Consider the following 20,463-nt stretch of genomic DNA (forward strand, 5'->3'; position numbering starts at 1 on the left):
CTGTGCGTGCATGGTGTCTTGGGTGATGCATGGGAGAGCCAGCTGCTGGCTGCTGACGTGAGGCCTAGGCAGGCCGCAGGTCTGGCACGTAATCCTGACACACCAGAGCACGGAGATGAGGGTGATGCAGCCGCCTGCCTGGAAGGAAGCAGCAGGTGGGAGCCAGTCCTGGACTGGTATTCCCCTGATCTACAGAACGAGGAGGTGGGGCCCCATCTGCTCCAGGCCACAATCCCCGGGTGGTTGTTTTTAGCACGGCTGCAGCCAGGCGGAAGGGAGGAAAGCACCCAAAGCAGGGCACAGGCCCCACTGTCCCTACCAGGAGGAAAGCTGTCTTGGTTCTCCTTTTTTCCCTCTAGCCCTAGGGATCAAGGCCACATGGGGAGGGGCTACCTTCTTTCTTTGGCGGCTCTTTTGGGGCTCGTTTGGTTTCTTTCTCTGGGGCTGTTTTGTCTCCATTTCTCGTTCTGTTAATTTGTATAGTTTCTGTTTTTGTAAGCGTCTGCCCATCTCACCAATCACTTCTGTTGGCGCAGAATCAGACCAAATGGTTTCTGACAATTTCCTGTATTCCCACTTCATCTCCTGTCCTGTCTCTGTCATTTCTGAGGGACATTTGAAAACCACAACCGTGAGTGGGCACTTAAAGGCCAAACGTTTCATGGGCTCTTAGGGATTGGTAGGGAGGCTGGTTTCCTCCAGCGCCTTGCTGGCTTATGGAGCACTTGGTCTCCCATTGTTTGAGGCCGCCTTGGTCACTGGGAAGGGCTCATCAGCAAGGGGTTAAACATTCAGGGACTCGTTATTTTTGGCCACAGCAACTTGGGAAAACTGTCCAAGTCAGGAGGGAGCTTCTGCCTCAGTGAATCCTGCACTGAAGCGGGTCAAGTTTCACAAGAAAGTTCAAAGCCCATGATGACCAGGAACACAGCAGGGACCTCTGCAACCTTGCTCAGTGCACAGAAAAGCCTTGAGGGTCTTTTTTTTTTTAAACCTTAAAATTCACTTGATTTATTGAGATCTTACATAAAAGTGAGTAGATTTCCAATATACAATTCATTTAATCATAGATCTGAGAAGACATGTAACCAAGCTGCTCCGCTCTGTAAAAATGCTCTTTGTAGGATCCTTGATAGGCAATCAGCCTGCACCCTTACACTGCTCATAATCGTCTTTAAAAAAATCTTGTTCTTCTTTTGCCCATAGATCATCATGTCTTTCTACGTTACCCTCCATGTCACAGTTTGATTCTTCAGAGATTGTGGTAAAGCCTTGAGGGTCTTAACTGACCCTCCTGGGGGAAGGAGCGAGGGACGCCGTTTTTCAAAAGAGGCCCCAGCTTTTTAAAGCTAATATTTCATGTCAGAAGCAGCAGGTAGACATTACAGAGACAGGGCCGGGAAGGGACTTTGATCAGAGGCAGGCTGCCCACTATGGGGAATGCTGACAAGGGGGGGCCTTCTGAGGCCTGGGTTGGACCAGGGCCCTCTGAGCTTCCTTCCCTCTCTGATTTGAGGCCCCTCACAGCCACTACGGAGTCTGCTGGGAGGAGCTGGCTGTACTCCAGCCAGCTGACCCAGCACAAATCTGTGCTGCAGGGAGAGGGGATGGCAGGCCTGCTGGGCCAGGCCCGGCCCATCCAGGGAATGCCAGCACACAAAGGTTCCACCATAGAGTTTATTTGCAGTATTAGAATTAAATACCAAGGCGCCCCTTTCCAGAGGCGCATCATGGGTCGTGACCAGCATAGAATCTGGAGAGGAAATCTTTGGGTCGGGGGGCTTCTGTTTCATGGAAGAATCGCATGATATGGGTCCGCTGCTTCCAGACTTTAATTGTCTCCTCCAATTCCATCTTCCCCTGCGCAGAGAGGAAAGGTGTTCGGTCACCCGGCCCTCCCAGGTGAACCCAGGAGCCCCGAAAGGGGAATGCTTTCCCAACACCTGGCCCAGACGGGTCTGCCTAACCCGGCTCAGTCTGTGGACCGAGGCTCACCCCGAGGTTCTGCTTCCAAGCCCTTCAGGACAAGGAGGAGAGATGCTGGGCCCCGGAGGGTGGTCCCAAAGGGAACAAGAATCGGCCTCACAGAGGCAGCAGCTGGGAAGGCAGGGTTCTCCTAGCCCCCGCCCACGGCCCCTTTCCTCTTGAATGCTCATCACAAGATCTCAGACTGTCCTGGACACACCTCCAACTCAACATGCATCTGCTACCTCTATCCATCCGCTATCTCTCCCTGCAGACTCCCCTTTCCCTTTTCCCACTGAGGAGAGCTCTAACGTACACGAGTGCAGCGACTTCGTCAGGGGCGCCAGCTTGCCTTCCCCACAGCTGCCAAAGTGGGTCTCCCTAAGAGGGAGGGGACCAAGGCCCTCTTTCCTGCTCCCCCCCACCCAGGTCTTCTTCTAGGGCTTGGATCAAACCCAGAGGCCTCCTCTGCTTGAGGTGACGTCAGACCAGCTGGATGGGCCTTCTCTGGGACTAGCACGAGACCCTCCCCCTGCCTCCATGAGTTTGTAATGGCTGTCTTCCCCTGTGCAGCTGTCCTGGACAGCTCTACCTGCCCTGCTAGCACCCTCCCTTCAAATGAGTTTGTATTTCTCCCGATGTTGTTTTTGTATACTCTGTTCCATGTCTGGGCCCTGGTCCTGGAGTCAGTAAGACTTGAGTTCAAATGTGACCCTTGGCAAGTCACACAACTGCTATCTGCCTCAGTTTCCTCATCTGTAAAATGGGAGCAATAACAGTACCTGTTCTCCCAGGGTTGTGGTGAGGCTACGACATAATATTTATAAAGTGCCTGGCAACGTGGTGACTAATAAATGCTTGGCGATTGACTGGTAACCTGAAAAACGAAGGAATGAAAAAATGCCAAGTGCCGGCGAGCCGGCCAGACAGAGCGGGCTCCCCTGCTACCAGCTGTCTGTCCACCAACAGCCTTCCAGGAGCCCGCGGGGGGGGGGGGGGGGCGGGGAGACCCAGACGGCCCAGGTACCTTAATGACCAGGAGATCCACCACCCGAGGGTCTGTAACGTGGGCGTTCTTCATGAACATTTCTCGGACTTTGTCCCGGCCCTGCTTCACAGAGATGTCCAGCTGGAAAAGGTGCACTGGGGAGAAAGGAGGTCAGCAGTCAGGGCGGCCCTCGTCCCCAGCTTCTGTTCACCCATCCTGTTCCACCAGGGTCGTGTTCCAGAGCACGGGCCCGATGGGCTGGACGGGGGTGTCTGAGGAGGGGCACACAGACCCCAGCGCGAGGTGCCCGCACGCACACGCCCCCCCTTGAGGGCAAGGCCCCGGCTGGATGCTGGGAGGGGCCCGCAAAGAACCAGCAGTCTGAGGGGTCAGCGGGCACCTCCGTGTCCAGCCTCCCTTCCCCCTGCCCTGGGCACAGGCTGGAACCCCGGGCCCGAGCTGCTGCTGACCCTCAGTATGGGGGACCCGGACCCACCCGCATCAATTATGCGCCGCTAGAACTGGAGAAATGGGACCCGGGCCCCGCCTAGGCCCCCACCCAGCGCCCCTAATCCCACCCGGACCCTCCACGTCCTCTGTACGGGAGCATCGGAGACTCGAGCGCCAGGGTCGGGAGCCCACCCCCCAGCACACGCTGGAAGGAGTCCCGGGGCTCCGGGCACCTGGGACCTGCCTCGTCCCCTCCCTGTGACTCAGTTTCCTATTCTGCAAAACAGCGCCTGCATGACACCCTCCCGACTGCAAATCTGCGACCTCGTTAGTGGGGGGGCAGAGGCCTTGAACGCCAGGCTCAAGGGTGTGGTGGAAGCGGCAGGGGGCCCAACGGTTCGAACGCCACCTGTGCTACAACTGCCTGCGTGACCTCGGACTCGTGCTTCCCTTCCCTGTGACTCGCTGGGCACTAGCGCCAGGGATCGCGCCTCAGTTTCCCCTCCATGAAAGGGGCGTCCCCGCCGGCCCACTCGGGATACACTCACGGGGCTGTCCCTTTAAGAGCGGCGGGGATCGCGACCTTGACCCTGAGCGCCCGCTCCGCCCCCCCCGCCCGCCGGGCGGCCCCTCACCGGTAGTGGGCACCTCGCGGTACCAGGCCCGGTACAGCTCCCGCACCCGCCGCTTGGCCTCGTTCAGGTCCCGGCTGAAGATGGGCTTCACCGCCGTGCCCACGGCCCCCGACGCCACAGACGCCGCCCGGCCCACACCGCTAGCCGCCATCTTGGCGCAGCCGCCGCCGGTCCCGCCCCCGAAGGCGGGGAAACGTTCGTCCCGGCTCGGCCATTGGCCGCCGCGGGCGCGAGGGCGGAAGGAAGGACGGAAAGAAAGTCGGCCTCCGGGCTCTCTGATTGGCGATTGGCAGGGGGCGGGGACGCTCTCTCGGCCGCGGGGACGGGGGGGGGGTGGAGCGAAGGAAAGCCCGCTGGGCCTCGGAGTTCTCCGATTGGTTCACGGACCCGGGCCGGGGGGAGAGAGAGAAAGAGAGCGCGCGCGCGCGCGCGCGCGCGAGCTGGTGAGACGGAGCGCGCATGCGCCTAGGCGTGACGCTACGAAAGGGGCGTTGGGGTGTGATTGTGTGTTCTGGGCGCCCGGTGGGAGGGGCCGCTCTGGGTGGGGGTGGAGCGCCGCGCGTGGGAGCGCAGGGTGGGGGCTTCACCCTTCCTGCACGTGTGCCTGGACAAGTCCCTTGGCCCCCCAAGCCTTCAGTGGTTCCCCATTGCTCCTGTGATAACGGCCAAACTCCCTGGCATCGGAGCCCCTCGAGAGTCCAAGCCCAACTCCGACCTGTCACCGTGTGTCAGCCAAAGGTCCGCGATGAGATTCCATCCGGAGTGTTTTGTTCGGTTTTATGGGCGCTGTGTTTCAGGAAGGACACCCAAAGCGGAGGGAGTGGGTGCAGGAACGGGGGCACGTAGCTTTGAAGAGGGAGGATGGGAAGCCCACGAGAGCCGTCTTCTGCTCTTCTCCTGCCTGACCCCCCTGGCTGGGACCTCCGTTTTATGAAAGGCCCCGGCTGTGGTCGCTTCCCTCTCAGCTCAACCCTCCCCTCTGGACTGCTTGCCCTCCTGGCTAATAGACACCCCCAAGCCCCCTTACCTCTCTGTTTCCAAGGCTGCCCTTTGATTTCGTCCTCATACATTAAAAGGTAACCTCGATAAGGGACCATCTTGTTTGCTCATTGTTGCATTGCCAGGGCTCATCACTGCACCTGGCACATCACAAGTGCTTCATAAATATTGTAGGTAGGTATGTTATCTATCTATCTGTCTACCCATCTATCCATCTAGCTACCCAGCTATCTTCTTATCTATATTTTGGAATGTTCAGGGAGAACCAGCACCTCTGGTGTGAGGGCCTCTCGGGCCTCCTCATCCTCCTTTGGGGTCCACCTGTCACCTAACTCTCTCCTGTGGCTCCAAGAAGCTCTCGCATGTGCAGCAGTCACACCCTGGTCAAACTGGCTTGGCAGGCAGTAAACCAAGTTGGGGATAACCGAGGGCTCTCAAACCTGTCGGGGGGGGGGCATCTACCCCAAGCATGTGAAGACTTTCCCCGGTGGAATGGGCAGATGAGAACAATTTGTTCCAATGGCCACGAAGGTGGCTGAAGCAGGCGCTGTGAAGCACTTGGTCAGACATTAAAGACACCAAGGTCATCTACCGTCATCGCCAGTCTTCTTGACTTTGTCACCATTGGACTTTGACCTCTCTGGAAGAGAAAGAGGCTGACAGCTTTGTGCAGCTCTGCCTCCCTGAAACCCAGCTCATCTCTGTCCTCTGAAAAATGAAGGGTGAACATCGACTCATCTGTCTACCTCTCCATTGAACAATCTGTCTGCCTGTCTGCCTGTGTCTCTTCCCTGTCTCCCACCTGCTGTCTGTCTCTCTTTGTCTCTGTCTCTCCTTTTTCTCCTCTCTATCTCTCCCTGTTCTCCTCTCTCCTCTCTCTCTCCCTCTCTCTCTGTCTCTCCCCCTCTCCCCCTCTCTCCCTCTCTCTACCTCTCCCCCTCTCCCTCTCTCTCTCTCCTCTCTCTCTCTCCCTCTCTCTCTATCTCTCCCTGTTCTCCTCTCTCCTCTCTCTCTCTCCTCTCTCTTTCTCCTCTCTCTCTCCCTCTCTCTCTGTCTCTCCCCCTCTCTCCCTCTCTCTGTCTCTCCCCCTCTCCCCCCCCTCTCTCTCTCCTCTCTCTCTCTCTCTCTCTCCATCTCTCCCCTTTACCTCTTTCCCCTTACACACACAGACCCACACACACCCCAGGAGCTGGCCCACAGTCCTCCTCAGCCCCTTCCAGCAGCAGCCCCATGTCTTCCACCTGCTTTCCCACCCCTGCCCCCATCAAAAGGCTTTGGGGTTCAGGTCAGATAGGCTGTGGTGGTCTTGCTCTTCTGTCACACTCGTTCGTCTTTCCTTTGGTGCCCCTCATTTGCTAGTTGCGGTGAGCTCTCATCCCTCTCTTGCCGTGAATGTGTAATGCATCCTTGTCTCCCCACTAGGCCACCATCTCCATCCCTATGCAGACGACTCCCCGAGCTATAGATCCAGCCTTGATTCTCTCTCCTGAACTCCAGGCCCACCCTCCTGCAGCCTGCTGGATGGCTTCTCCTGGACGGCCCATAGGTGCCTGAAGTTCAACACACCCCAGAAGAAACTCTCTCATGATCTCCCCCTCCCCCATGGCCCTAACCCCCCCTTCCTAGAGAAACGTCACAGTTTCTTTGAGTTTAAATTTTTCTTTTTAATTTTTCTCCCCCTCCCTCTCCCCCTTCCTCCCCAATATGGCGTGCAATCTGATGTAGGCTCTACATATACATTTCTATTAAACATAGTTTCACCTTAGTCATGTTGTAAGGAAGAATTAGAACCAATAGGAGGAACCATAAAAAAGAAGAAACACAACTCAACATAAGAAAAAAAAAAGAGCAAATAGTCTGCTTTGATCTGCATTCAGACTCCATGGTTCTTTCTCTGGATGTGGATAGCATTTTCCATCATGTCTTTTGGAGTCGTCTTGGATCCTTGCATTGACGAGGAGGGCTAAGTCTATCAATGTTCATCATCTTACGACGTGGCTGTTACTGTGTACAACGTTCTCCTGGTTCTGCTCCCTTCACTCAGCATCAGTCCATACAAGGCTTTCCAGGTTTTTCTGAAGTCTGCCTGCTCATCATTTCTTATAGACAATAGTATTCCATTGCATTCCTATACCACAACTTGCTCAGCCATTCCTCAGTTGATGGGCATCCTTTCAATTTCCAGTTCCTTGCCACCACAGAAAGAGGTGCTATAAATATTTTGTGCATGTGGGTCCTTTTCCCGTTTTTATGATCTCTTTGGGATACAGCTCTAGAGAAACTTCTCTAGAGGACCCCGTTGTCTTCCAGTCCCCCAGGACTACACCCTCTTCTGTCCCTGGACCCCCTATTCATGTGTACCAAAGCTCTCACCATTTCTGCCTGGTCAGTAACCCTGGCATCCATCCCCTTCCCTCCTCCCCCACCAGCCCACCTAGTGCAAGCGTGCTGTAGGTCTGTCCTTCAGGGCTCTCCTCTCCATCTCATAGCTTTTGAGCCGTCATCCCCTTGGGCCAATCAAGTCTTGGGGATGACTTCCTTTCCAGAACAAAGCAAACCCCAGAGGGGAGGGGGTGGAGGGGGCAGGGCAGGCCCCTGGTAGACACAGATCCTGTCTCAGGTGCTGTAGAACCCGAGTTTGAACCTTACTTAGCATTGGTTCTTACTGGCTGTATGACCTTGGTCAAGTCACTTAATTGAGCCCCCCAGGTTTCACTTCGTCTACGAAATGAGACATTTGGATGACCTGACCTCTGGTGACCAGCTGCTGAGCTTTAGAGAGTCCAAGCGCCGCTTTCCAGACAGACAGACGTGCCTGGTGACTCTGCCCGGAGGTCACCTCCCAAACAGGGGTCAGTGACTGAGCCGGACCCTTTGTGTGGGGCCTTCTGAGGCCCCCCCCCCAGACCTCCGGCGTCGCCCTCTCCACTCTAGCCCCAAGTGGGCATCTCCGTTGACACAGGGGGTCACAAGGGGACGATGGAGCACGAAGGGGGGGGGGTCTTCTCTTTTAACATCAATCTGTGATCGCTTCACCCGGTGCCGTTCAACGCTGCCCTGCCTTGCCTGGCGATCCTGTCTCAGCCCCTGGCTTTCCGCCTTCTGTCTCAGTCCCTTGGAGTTTGTCGTACCCAGCCTTAGCCTCTAGCCTGGAGAACTTGGAGACTCCTTTGGAGAATATGGACTTGGAGCCTGGGGACCTAGGTTCAAATCTTGACCCTGCTACTTATTGACCAGTTGAGGACACAGCTTGGCACAGGGAAAAGAACGCTGGCTCAGGAGCTGCATGATCTTGAACAAGTCATTTCTCTGTGTCTCAGTGTCCTCATCTGAAAAAGGAAAGTGTTGGAACTTTGGTCTCTAAAGTTCCTTCCAGCTCTGTCCAGGCTCCTTGCCCTTCTCATCTACAAGACGAGGGAGGGTCCGGCTCTGAATCTAATTCTGTGTCGGTTATCACGTGCGTGATTGAAGCCATGGGCATTGTGACCAGGGACGGGTGCCCGCCCCGATGGCCTGGGCTCCTTGCCCCCTCCGGGCTTCCCTGACTTCTCTCAAGGCCCGGCTGAGGCCTCCCCCCTTCTACGAGGAGCCTTCCCCTATTGCACTCTGCAGAGAGCCCCGATTTGTCCAGTCTGTGGCATTTGTACACAATGGGGAACTGTGTTGTTTCCTTTTAGACTGTCAGCTCCCTGAGGGCAGGGGTGTAACTTTCTGTCCCCCAGCGCTTAGCACAGAGCCTGGCCCACAGGAGGCTCTTAATGGATGAATGCCACGGACCTCGTGGGCTAAGTAGGGACTCTCTGGCCGTGGTGGCCGCATCCCTAGCCTGAGCCTGGCACCCCGATCCCTTCCCGCTGGGCACTAAGGCTAGGATGCATCGGGGCCTCCCCCTGCCCGAGGCTGGTGATGATCGGGCCCTGTCACAAAGCCCCCCTTGATGTGATGTCACACTCGGGCCCAAGGCCCCTCCTGGGAAAGGCAGCATCAGCAGAGCAGACTCCAAAGGGCCGGTGGAGGGCTGGCCACAAGGGTCTCTCATCGGGGGGGCTTGCGTTTGGATTATGACCCTGCCCCACGTGGGTGGGCAGGCCACCTGGGACTAGAGCCTGAGAGGAGGGGAGGGGAGGGGGCGGTCAGTGTGGCCACTGACACGATCGAGGGACAGACTGCAGGCTCCGAGATCTCCGAGATCCCAGCTCAGGGTAAGAAGCCCTGGAAAAGCAGCCAGGCCAGCGTGGGCCACTTTCCCCCTCTGGGGGGAAATCTTACTCCAGCCTAGCGTACCCTAGCCAGCTCTGCAGAAAGAGCTCATTCGCCCTCCAGGGAAAATCCCTGATAATATGATGATGTGCTTTTTCCCTTGGGGATCAGGAGGAAAGAGAGGATTTCTGTTTTAGCAGGGCACCCAACTTTGTCATTAACTAAAGGAATGAAGCTCTCACAGTGAAATTCCAGGCATTAGCCAGCTGCAGTGGGAGGCAGAGAGAACCTTGAGGATGGTGGCAGGGGACTTGGCTTGAAACGGAGACCGTGTGGCCAGTGGAGCCTGGAATCCCAGGCCTGGGGTTCTGGCTGGACAAGGGTCCTTCCCCTCTGGGCCTGTTTCCCCATCCGAGCAGTGAGGGTGGTTGGACAAGCCAGCTGGGAGGTCCCTAGGAAAGCATTCCCCGGGGTGGGCAGTTTCCATCCAGATTTATGTAGAGGCCCATGGGTGATACAGAGGAAAGAGGCCTTTGGGCCTGGAGTCCCAGGTTCTGACATTAGCTCCCATGGATAAAGTAACTTCCCCCAGCCTTAGTTTACTCATCCGTAAAATGAGGGGAATAATTTTAAAGTAATTTGCAAACCCTAAGGTGTTATATGTGTGTTTTATTATTATTGTTGTTATTATTTCTGTGGCCCTTTGAGACCCTCCTTAACCCTGAGACCATAGTAGGAGCTCTGTGAGGTCAAAACTATTTTAGAATTTCTAACATGGTACATATCTATAGCTATCACCCAAGTTTACAGGCTCTTGGGCAACTGTCCTCAGTCTTTGTAGGGGGAAGCAATTGGGGTGAAGTGACTTGCCCAGGGTCACACAGCTAGTAAGTGGATGAGGCCAGATTTGAACTCAGGTCCTCCTGAGTCCAGGGCCAGAGCTCTGTGCACTGCCCCACCTGGCTGCCCCAGTCCTCAATCGGTTTTTAAGTGTTAAGGGACCACCCTGAAACCCAAAAGTTGAGAATCATTGGACTAGAGTAGGTCCCAGGACCAGAACCCAGACCCTCTGAGAAACCCACCCTATGCTGGCCCCTGGTGTTGACGTCCTCTCCTTTCCTTCCCAGGCTGGAGATGGCGCTGATGTGGTGTTGCACACGAGAAAGGTACATACAGTATGTGGTAGACCCCGGTTCCACCTTCCAGACGAGGGTGGGAGGCTGCCCAATGTACCGCCCACTGGAAGATGAGACAGTGGGTTTGAATCCTGCCTAAAACGCTTAGTAGCTGTGTGACCCTGGGCCAGTCACCTAACCATCTTGAGTCTCAGTTTCCTCATCTATAAAATGGGAATACTTCTCGGGATTGTTGTGAGGAGCCAGTGAGATGACCCCGATGTCAGATGCTGTGCTGGAAATGTGGGTTGGGATGAGGATTCCTGCCCTCTCACTGCTCTGGGCCCCTCCAGCCTGATGCTGCTGAGAGCGTGGAGGCCCATGGAAAAGGCTTTGAAGTCAGAGGACTCTGCCCCTTGATGGGAAACCCGGAGAAAACCACTTTCTCTGTCTCAGCCTCAGTTTCCTCAACTGTAAAATAAGGGAATTGGACTCAATGACCGCTCCAGATCTTTGAGTCTTAGGCTGTGCGAAGAGGCGGCCCAGGCCAAGTCGTGTGGCCTGAGCCAAGTGGGGAGAGGGTCAGGACCCAGCAAGAGTCCTCATCAGTGCTGGCGTGGGACTAGGTCTGGGGCTGGGGCTGGGAGAGACGTCCAGGAATGGTGGGGGAAGGGGCCCCATGCTTCTGACCCTTATCCCACGTGTAGCCATTAGCAAGGCCCTATCTTTTCTGAGCCTCAGTGTGTCTGTCTGTAAAATGGGAGTGATGACACAGACACTAATCCTCACCTCCCATTATGAAGTGCTTTGTAAACCTTAAAATGCTCCTAAAAAGGAGACACGGACACTGATGGCGCCTCCCTCAGCCCTCCCCAGTGCCCCCTAAGCCAAGGCAGGCAGAAGGAAAGGATAGTGGTAGGAGGTAACACCATGCTGGCACAAAGGGCTTTACCGGAGGAGAGGTGCCATTATTAGCCACTTACTGTATGCCTCGCCCTGCCACCAGAGATGCCCTCGTCCAAACCCACCATTTTTACAGAGGAGGCAGCTTGAGGCGAAGAGAGGGGAAGAAGGGGCATGCCCCAGGTCACTGAGTCGGGGCTCTGACCCAAGCTCCCTGACTCTCAGCTAGGCAGCCTTTCACACCATCCCAGCTTGTCCTCCCTCCCAGTGCCCTTGAGTCTCCAAACAAAAGTGTTTAGGGGTCATTCCAAACTGGACCCTGGGGCCTTAAAGAGCCCCAGGGCAGTCAAGCTGGGGCCAACTGCATGACCCACAAGGCCCTTGGGCAGAGCTGATTAGGGCTTGACAGGCTTTCTGGGGATGGGAGAGGTGAGGAGGCCACTCCCAATGCCTGAGCTCCTTCCCAGGCTACTCAGGGGGTCTCCAGAGCTCCAGCCTCTCCTCCCACCTCCTCTACCAGCCCAGTACCTGGCACTGAAGGGGGGGGGTCACCTGCATCCCTCCCCAGGGTGATGGGGCTATCCAGAGTGGAAAGGCATTTGGGGTACCCAGCCAAAAAGAGGAGACATTTGGGATCTGAGGACCAGCCTCCACATGCCCCACTCGTCACCATCTGTGTCACTCCCCTCGGCTCCTCACTGGAGAACGAGAAGGCTGCTTCTCGACCTGGGGGATATGGGGAGCAGATTCTGGTTGGGGGGGGGTGGTGGCTTGGACAGAGTGCCTTTTTTGCTCCAGGCTTCTGGACTGGGGGCGGGGGAGGGGGGAGGGAGGCTCAGCCTCTTGGCCTCAGCTGTTTCTTGACCTTTTTCTCTTTTCCAGAGTTTCCAAGTGCCTGTATGTGATGCAGCTTTTCATTCTAGCAGGTGAGGATGCCCCACAGCCCCTGGCCCAGGGCCTCTCACTGTGGCTTGGGCAGAGTCGTGGAGGGTAGGCATGATTGGGGGGGGGGCAGGAAGGTCTGGGACCCGTCCTAATCAGCTGCCTGAGAAATGAGGGCTCTGGTCAAATGACCTGATTTCACAGAGAAGGAAACTGAGGCCCAGAGAGATTTGTCCAAGGTCACGAGGGTAGTAAATATGAGCAGAGTCGGGGTTTGAACGGTCAAGTCCTAGAACAAATCAGAGCTGTGAGTTGGGGAATAAAGCATCTTTAACTGAGATAACAGGGCAGCAGATCTGCCGGCCTGGGGGATGGCCAGTGGATTTCCCAACCAAAGAGAGCCATGAGAAAGTGTTTATTGTTTTGGGGGGGGGGAGCAGAAACAAGGCCGGGTCATGAGAGCCCAGCGGCCCTGGGCAATCCGGGCAAGGAAAGCCACTTCATTCTGGCTGGTTTACCCAGCACAAATCCCAGTGGAAGGGGACAAGGCTGGGAGAAGCTGAGATCCAGCTGGGCTCCCCAGTGAGGCAAGATCTCAGGATCAGCAGCCTGGGCTGCCTGCTAATGAAAGCCCTATGTAACCTCGTAACAGATACCCGCTGAAAAGGAAGCTTCTGCAGGGCAGGAACTCTGACTTTTGTCTTTGTCTCTCCTGGCTTAGCACAGTGCCTGGCACATGGTGGGCACTGATTGGGTGGAGCTGGGCAGCCTGTGGGGAGCTTCAGTTTCCTGGATGTGAATGAAAGCCTTCAGGCTTTCATTAGCAAAGAGTTTTCCCTTTGTGACTGTAGGCAGGCAGGCCTGTCCCTTTCCCACAGCTCTGCCTTCCTTAGCAGCTCTCTGTGGGACTGACGCCTGGCCCAGGCTGGCTTTTGGGCAATCACTGGTTGGTGAGCCCTCCGGCATCCCCCGTGGGGATGCCCAAGCAATGCCTGGCTTCTCTCTCTTTGCCCTGGCTGCAGGCATGGTCTATTACTTCTTCCATGGAAGACCTGTGAGATCCTCTGAGGATGACGTTGGCATTCTGGAGGTCCCAAAGGTAGGGGCATCGCTCTGCTTGGGCAGCTGGGTGAGGCTGGCACCAGATTGACGGGAGGGTCCCACTGCAGTATTATTATCCCTGCACTCTGAAGGGTGCGGAGCACTCTCTCCAGAGAACCAGCCCTGCCTGAGTTACTACCCCATTATGCAGAGGAGAAGACCTAGGCAATGGTTGTAAGGTCTCCCATGTTTCTGAGGCTCTTTATGGGTCAGCAGCCTCTACGAGGCTAGGCCGGCCAGAAGGAGGTGGAGCGGTTTTCCCCCTCTCACTATCCCATCTACCTGGAACTGTCCTTCTCTTCCTCCTCAGCGCGTAGGGGAGACCTTACGGCCTGTGTGGGGGCCGGCAGATAAGTGCTATCCAGTGACCCAGGTGAGAGACCCCTGTAGTATCCCCTGTACCCCGCCCAGGCCCGCCCCAGACCCTGAGAGCCTCGGCTTCCCTGCCCTGAGCCTTGGGGAGGGGAGGCGAGGGATCAGGGAACCAGGCAGGGTGTTCCCCAGGCACGTCATCCCAGGCGCCAAGGGCTTTAATTGTGAGGGTGGCAGACGGAGTGGGCAGGGGGCTGTGCCTGACTGTTGCCCTGGGCACTTCTGCCCCTCCTCTCTTCTCTCCTTCCCTTGCTGCCTCCACAGAACCGTGGAACAGAGAACCGGAAATGGCAAGCAAGGCTGGTGAGCTGGGTGTGGGGCCTGCTGCTGGTAGGGGCCAGAGACTGTTTGCTTGGACCCCTCCCCATTTTACAGATGGGGAAACTGAGGCTCGGAGAAACATTAAGCGACTGCCCAGGGTCACACACATTAGTAAATCGCAGACCTGAGTCTTCCAGGCTCCAAATCTAGCTTTAATCCCAATCAGCAAACATGTATTAAACACCTGCTGTATTTAGGGTTCCTTACCAGTTGCCAGGGTTACTGAGATATGAAACAGACACAGTCCCTGGGGGCCCCCATGCTTATCATTAGCCAGGGGGAGAGAAGACAGCAGTTGGGGAGACCTTGGAGCAGTCTTCAGTTCTTGGAAAGGACTGAAAAAGAGGGATTAGCTTCCTTCTGCCTGGCCCCGGGTCATAGAACAAGGGGCAAGGCAGGGCTAAGAGGGAGGTGAAGGAGGGGGTCCCAGAAAGGAGGAGGAGGAAGGCTGGCCACAGCCTGGCTGCTCTGCGGTGGAGGTGAGTGAGGAGCAGCACTCCCCAGCAGGGGAGCAACAGGCATTTATTAAGCACCTACTGTTTACCAGGGGTTGTGCCATCACCTGCTCAGTGATGAGAGGTTGCACCCACTCGCACCCACTCACACTCCCATCCCCACACTTACACTCATATACACTCACTCACAGACACATTCATTCACATACACTCACACACAGAGACACTCAGACCCACACATACACTCGCGTTCACACACAAACTTAGTCACTCACACATTCTCATGCACTCACATTCACAGTCACACACCCCCACGCACATTCATCCACCCCCACACATACACTCACGCACATTAACCCACACTCACACTGCCATGCTCACACACTCATGCACTTACACTCACACACAGACACACACATGCACACACACACACTCACACACACACACACACACACACACACACACACACACACACACACACTCTGACACAGTAGAAGTGGAAGTAGGAGAGATGCGTGGTGACAAAAGGCAGCCTGGCCATCCTCCGCTCCTCCCATGTGGCTCACACCCAGCTCCTCTTCCCACACGTGAGAGCTGTTCCACAGACCGGGAGGCCTCGCAAGCCTTCAGCCCCTCGGAGACTCAGTGGCTCCCTTCCCACAGTGCCAGGCTGCCCATTGGAGCTAGAGAGAGATGAGAGATAGACGCACAGAGAGAGACCAGGAGACCAATGGACAGGCGGGCAGCAGGCAGACGGAAGAACTTTGTGGTGTGGGGATCAAAGTAATGAGTGTAGAATCAGGGGCCCCAAGTTCAAATCCTGGCTCTCTTTACTGGCTGGGTGACCTTGGTCAAGTCCCTTTTCCTCCCTTGGCCTCAGTTTCCCCCTCTGTAAAACAAGGGAGTTGGACAGATGGCCTCTGAGGCCGCTTGTAACTCAAGCTCTGTGAGCCCCTGACGATAACGTTCGGTCCTTCCCCGGAGGCCCCGTCCTCGTGTGATGACCCCATGGGGCCCCAGGAGGCTGAGCCGGACCACTGTGCCTGAGAGGGAGCCTGCTATAGCCTGCCAAAGGGGAGAGGGGCCACCCAGCCTCTGCTGAGAGACCTCTGGAGATGGGAGACTCACTACCTTCTGGGGCTGGCTGTTCCACTTGGGGATGGTTCTGATCTGTGGGCCTTTTATCCTGACGCTGGGGGCGTGGCTCAGCTTGGGGTGGCTGCAGTCAAGCTGGCTGCTCAGGTTGGGAGGAGGGGGAGAGAGGACTGAGCCTCAGAGACTCTGGAGGATTAGTCCTCCTCCCCTCCTCCCTCTTCTTCCTCCCCTCCTCCTCCCCCTCCTCGCTGTCATCTCCCTCTCCTCCCCCTCATCTTCCTCTCCTTCCTCTCCTCCTCCTTCTTCTCCCTCCCCTCCTCCTCCTCCTCCCTCTCCCTCTCCCCTTCCTCCTTCTCCTCCCCTCCTCCCCTTCCTTCCTCTACCTCCTTTCCCTCATCTTCCTCCTCCCTTCCTCCTCCCCCTCCTCGCTCTCATCTCCTTCTCCTCTTCCTCCTCCCCTCCTCCCTCCTCCTCATTGTTTCCCCGCAGCCTTCCCAGAGGACAGCCAAGGTCACAAGCCCGGTGGAAGCTGCTCTGGAGGACCCTGAGGGCCCAGTGGACTTCATGGGCAGAGAGGGGCTGGGCCCGCCCTCCAAGGTGAGGTTTCCTTGTGGTTTGCTCCAGCCCTCTCGGGCCCCTGGGCCCAACAAGTGCCAGCTGCTGCTGCCAACAGCGGTTGAAGGGTCTCCGAGGACTTTCCTTAGCTGACACCACCTCATGTGGGCTGGGACCCAGGGTGCTCGGTCGTGTCCGACTCTCCATGCCCCACCTGGGCTTTTCTTGGCAGAGATCCTGGAGTGGTTTGCCATTGCCTTCTCCAGCTCATTTGACAGATGAGGAAACTGAGGCAAACAGACTTGCCCAGGGTCACCCAGCTAGGAAGTGTCTGAGGCTGGATTTGAACTCAGGCCTTCCCGCCTCTAGGCCTGGCGCTCTATGCTTTATGGTGTCACCAGCTGCACCACCTCGCTTCTGGAGCAAGAAGAGCTGGGATCAGATCCTCACCTTGATGCTTTATTGCCCGTGTGCCCCTGGGCAGCTCCCTTATGCTCTCTGGGCCTCAGTTTGCTTATCTATAAAATGGGTTGCTCTAGACAGCTCCTAAGATCCCTGTGATGTTCTGTCACTGCCTTGCTGTGTGTGTGAGCCTCAGTTTCCCCATCTGTAAAACAAGGGTGTCAGACCACGTGGTGGTTTTGTGCCGGAGAAGAGCATGAACATAAAGCTCTTTCTGGATTTTCTCAGTGCTCTTAGACTTGGCCCTTCCAGGAAGGGCCTGGGGCCTCTCAGGGTTGGGGTGGGGGCCGCGCAGTCTGGGCCCTACCTTCACAGAGCAGGTCCTGCCCCGGCTTGGGACCGGGGGGTCCGAGTCATCGTGGAAGATGGGATGGTGATACGGCGGCTTCTGCCGAGTCCAGGTGGGGCTGTGGACGTTTACCGAGCTTCGTCTGGGGTTTTAAGGTTTCATTTCTGTCTTGGCATCCTAGCACCTCTCACAGGGCCTGGCACACAGCAGGTGCTCAGCAAATGCTCGTGAATGAATGAATGAATGAGTAAATGAACGAATGAGTAAATGAATGAAGCCTACTTGTCCAGAGCCCAGGGCCTTAGCCTTTCCCAAGGAGCCCTGGAGCCCCCATTTCTCTGCCCTTCAAGGTTTACAGAGGGCAGTTCCTCATAACTGGTGAGCCCTGGGTTGTGCTAGGTCAGGAAACTGAGGCTCAGGAAAATTTTGTGTTTTAGGGTCATGGACATTTGAAGCCATTTAGCCTCCCCCCGCCATCGTACAGAGGAAGAAACTGAGGCCAAGAGAGTGGGAGGGACTTGTCCAAGGTCACACAGCTAGGCTAGCACCTGACGCCGGGTTTCTCTGTCCAGGTCTGGCACACTGTTGCCCCTGGCATTGGCAGGGGGAGGGGGAGGCTTCATCCACTCTTTAGAGACAAATCTGTTGGTGTTAGAAGGGACCTCAGAGGTCATCTGAGCAGCTGCAGCATTTACTGGTCTGGAGAAATCAATTAAGCAGTGTGTGTGTGTGTGTGTGTGTGTGTGTGTGTGTGTGTGTGTGTGTGTGTGTGTGTGTGTGTGTGTGTGTGTGTGTTTATAGCAGTCAGGGTTGAATGACTTGCCCAGGGTCACACAGCTAAGTGTTTGAGGCCAGATTTGAACTCAGGTCCTCCCAACTCCAGGGCTCACGCTCTCTCTGTTGCACCACCAGCTGCACATCAGTAAGCATTTTTAAGTCTGTGTCGTGTGCCTGCCTGCACTGTGCCCGGGCACTGAGGATACAGTACAGAGAGTGAAGTTAAGGAGCATGAACCATGTTTGAAAGGAAATCAGAGACTCTGGGAGGCAGAGGTGAGGAAGACAGGGCAGTGCAGAAGCACAGAACTGCAGTCTCACTTTTCTCACCTGCCAAATGGGAACAATATTATGGGTCTAAATGACACGCCCCCTCCTGCACCAGGCTTTCTGAAGAAAGCATCTGGACACCTTCAAGAAATAGGAATAGGTTAGTTTGGAGTATTATCAAGTGTAGCTTCCCCATCTCACAGCTGGGGAAGTCAGGAGCCAGGGAGGGAAGTGACTTATCCAAGGCCATTCAGTGATCTTGTGGCCAAGTCGGGGCTGGGGTCCAAGCTTTACCTTTCTCTACCTCCTCATTTCTTGATCCCACAGGAAAATAAACATGAGCGGAAGGCAGCCGAGGTCTATGGAGAGGGTAAGGCTGGTGGCTGCCGCCCCTACCTCTGAGGACCCCCCCCCCAGTACTGGTCCTTTGGACCTCACCCTGGAGCTGCTTTTGTGGGATGGGTGGGAGGGAAGCCAGGCCTGTGGGGCTTGGAGTCCGGGCTCATGTGAGCTGGGACCCTGGGCCCAAAGCCTCCAGCCCAAGGCTCTTGAGAAGGCCTGTGTCCACTGTGGGGGGGGGGGTATCAAGATGCACTTCTCTTGGCTGCAAAGGAGCAGCTGGGGACGAGAGAGCCCTAGAAGCTGGCCATGGCAGGGGCTTCCGCTGCACCTTAAATCAGTTGCACTCCAGGTCTTTCCCAGACCCCCCTCCCCAGGTCCTCAGAAAGCAGGGGCAGGGCCCAGGAAGGGCATCCCTGCTGACAAGCCCCCATCCCTCCCCTGTTTCAGAACCCCCCACGGACAGAGGACCTAGCTGGGTCACACGGCTCCTCCGAGGGCTCTGGGCAGACTGGTTCTCAGCCCCCAACCTCCCCAAGACTCAGAACCGTTAAAGAAGGAAGGTCCTAATAAAGCCTGGATGGAAATGCCACCATTGGTGTGCACATAGGTACCTGTCTGAGTCTGTCATTGGTCGAGGGCCTGGAAGAGGAGCAGGACCTTGGGGCAGTGAGGGGGCAGGGTAGGTGAGAATAGCCAAATAGCCACAGGCCAAAGTCCTTCAGATTGCCTCAGTGTCCTGCCCTTCCCCACCAGTCCCACCCCAGCCATTGGCTGTGAGGCCATCAGAGCAGCAGACCTGCCTGCCGGGGTCAGTGTCCATGGCCATGCCTGTCAGCATCAGTGCCCATCAGTGCCCATGCCTGCTAGGGTCAGTACCTGTCAGTGCCCATGCCTGCCAGGGTCAGTACCCATCAGTGCCCATGCCTGCCAGGGTCAGTACCTGTCAGTGCCCATGCCTGCCAGGGTCAGTACCCATCAGTGCCCATGCCTGCCAGGGTCAGTGCCCATGGCCATGCCTGTCAGGGTCAGTGACCACCATGGTCAGTACCCAGGTTCTATACTCTTCACTCTGAAGTCTGCTTTTGCCTTATCTTTTAGAAACCTTAAGGTGGAGTGGCCAGTTCTTTTCAAGTGTCCCCATTTCTCCTCCAGCAACTCATCCCTCTGGATGTGAGGGGTCATCATGGCAGCCTAGCTGGATCCCAGGAAGCCCTGGGTTCAAGTCTTGCCTTTGCCTCTTACTGTGCCAGGCGCCCCACCCCGGGCAGCTCTCTAAGACCTACCTGTGTTCTGTCGGCCAGGTGCCATCCTTGTCACCTGTCATGACCCCCAGGTCCCCTTTTCCCTCTGGTTAAACACCCCCAGTTCCTCCTGTGATTGGGTGGCCCCGACTGTCCGTGATACTGCAGACATGGTCCTCCCGGGGCAGAAGACGAGGCCTGCCATTTCCCGCCCTCTCTCGTCACATCTGGAGGCTACACTTTGGTGAAAGGGGCCCCCAAGGCCTGCAGAAATCATGGGGCTGAAGCCTCTGACACTGAGCTCCTAGTTCTGAGCCCCTCCCCTTGCCCAGGCCTGTCCTGTGGGAGCTGCTCCCTGGCTGCCCCTCCCCCATGCTGCACCCATGGAACACACACACACACACACACACACACACACACACACACACAAATCAATATTGAACTTCACTTAATTAGATTAGGCCTATCATTCCAGCTCTATGGTCAGAAATTGTTGTTGTTTAATTGTTTCAGTCCTATCTGACGCTTCGTGATCCCATTTGGGGTTTTCTTGGCAAAGATACTGGAGTGGCTGGCCATTACCTTCTTCAGCTCATTTTACAGATGAGGAAACTGAGGCAAATTGCCCAGGGTCCTACAGGTAGTAAGTGTCTGAGGCCAGATTTGAACTCAAGTCTTCCTGATTCCAGGCCCGGCCTGCCCCAGTGCTCTGGCCACTGCACCACCCAGCTGCCCCAGTCAGAAGACATGGGTTCAAATCCCAATTCTGACATTCCCTAACTGACCTTGGACAAATCACTTAACCTTCCTGGACCTCAGTTTCCTCATTTGTAAATGGAGGGGATTGATTTAGACCCAATTGCCTCTTGGGCATCTCAAAATGGATATCTCAAACTGGACACGTTTAAAGCAAGTCTCATTATCTTTCCCTCAAACCTTCTCCTCTTTGTAACTTCTGCATTCCCATAAGGACACCTCCCCGGTTCCATGGCCCCAGGTTCACAACTGCAGGGGCATCCTTGCCTCTTCACTTGCACTCATGGCACA

The 20,463-nt window shown here is 56.1% G+C and overlaps 2 protein-coding genes across 4 annotated transcripts; one reads left to right on the forward strand and one right to left on the reverse strand.

Annotated features, from left to right (window-relative positions):
- Window positions 1-1,663: 1,663 nt before the first annotated feature.
- NDUFA6 (NADH:ubiquinone oxidoreductase subunit A6) lies at window positions 1,664-4,229 on the reverse strand. The gene is made up of 3 exons (XM_020982768.2): window positions 4,039-4,229; window positions 2,993-3,108; window positions 1,664-1,860 (listed from the first exon to the last, which is right to left on the reverse strand). Exons 1-3 carry the CDS (start codon window positions 4,187-4,189, stop codon window positions 1,729-1,731), a joined length of 399 nt encoding a protein of 132 aa, XP_020838427.1. The 5' UTR covers window positions 4,190-4,229; the 3' UTR covers window positions 1,664-1,728.
- A 143-nt stretch (window positions 4,230-4,372) lies between these two features.
- On the forward strand, window positions 4,373-18,779 carry LOC144454902 (uncharacterized). Of its 3 annotated transcripts, none has more exons than XM_078147705.1 (9): window positions 4,373-4,776; window positions 10,365-10,403; window positions 12,138-12,181; window positions 13,160-13,236; window positions 13,549-13,611; window positions 13,875-13,913; window positions 15,971-16,078; window positions 18,161-18,203; window positions 18,623-18,779. In XM_078147705.1, exons 2-9 carry the CDS (start codon window positions 10,372-10,374, stop codon window positions 18,724-18,726), a joined length of 510 nt encoding a protein of 169 aa, XP_078003831.1. In that variant the 5' UTR covers window positions 4,373-4,776; window positions 10,365-10,371; the 3' UTR covers window positions 18,727-18,779. The 3 variants fall into 3 exon arrangements, with proteins under 3 accessions (XP_078003831.1, XP_078003832.1, XP_078003830.1); XM_078147704.1 differs by lacking the exon at window positions 4,373-4,776 and adding an exon at window positions 9,132-9,239; XM_078147706.1 differs by lacking the exons at window positions 4,373-4,776; window positions 13,549-13,611 and adding an exon at window positions 9,130-9,239.
- Window positions 18,780-20,463: the final 1,684 nt, after the last annotated feature.

This window comes from Phascolarctos cinereus, unplaced genomic scaffold, assembly GCF_003287225.1.
Source record: "Phascolarctos cinereus isolate Bilbo 61053 unplaced genomic scaffold, phaCin_HiC Scaffold_1;HRSCAF=81, whole genome shotgun sequence".
Classification (NCBI taxonomy): domain Eukaryota; kingdom Metazoa; phylum Chordata; class Mammalia; order Diprotodontia; family Phascolarctidae; genus Phascolarctos; species Phascolarctos cinereus.

Coding starts and splice junctions, on each gene's coding strand:
- NDUFA6 (XM_020982768.2), bottom strand. CDS start 4,189: ATGGCGGCTAGCGGTGTGGGCCGGGCGGCGTCTGTGGCGTCGGGGGCC. Junction 3,109..4,038: donor CCGCGAGGTGCCCACTACCG/GTGAGGGGCCGC, acceptor CTTTCTCCCCAG/TGCACCTTTTCCAGCTGGAC. Junction 1,861..2,992: donor TGGATCTCCTGGTCATTAAG/GTACCTGGGCCG, acceptor CTCTCTGCGCAG/GGGAAGATGGAATTGGAGGA.
- LOC144454902 (XM_078147705.1), top strand. CDS start 10,372: ATGGCGCTGATGTGGTGTTGCACACGAGAAAG. Junction 13,612..13,874: donor AGTGCTATCCAGTGACCCAG/GTGAGAGACCCC, acceptor CTGCCTCCACAG/AACCGTGGAACAGAGAACCG. Junction 18,204..18,622: donor AGCCGAGGTCTATGGAGAGG/GTAAGGCTGGTG, acceptor CCCCTGTTTCAG/AACCCCCCACGGACAGAGGA.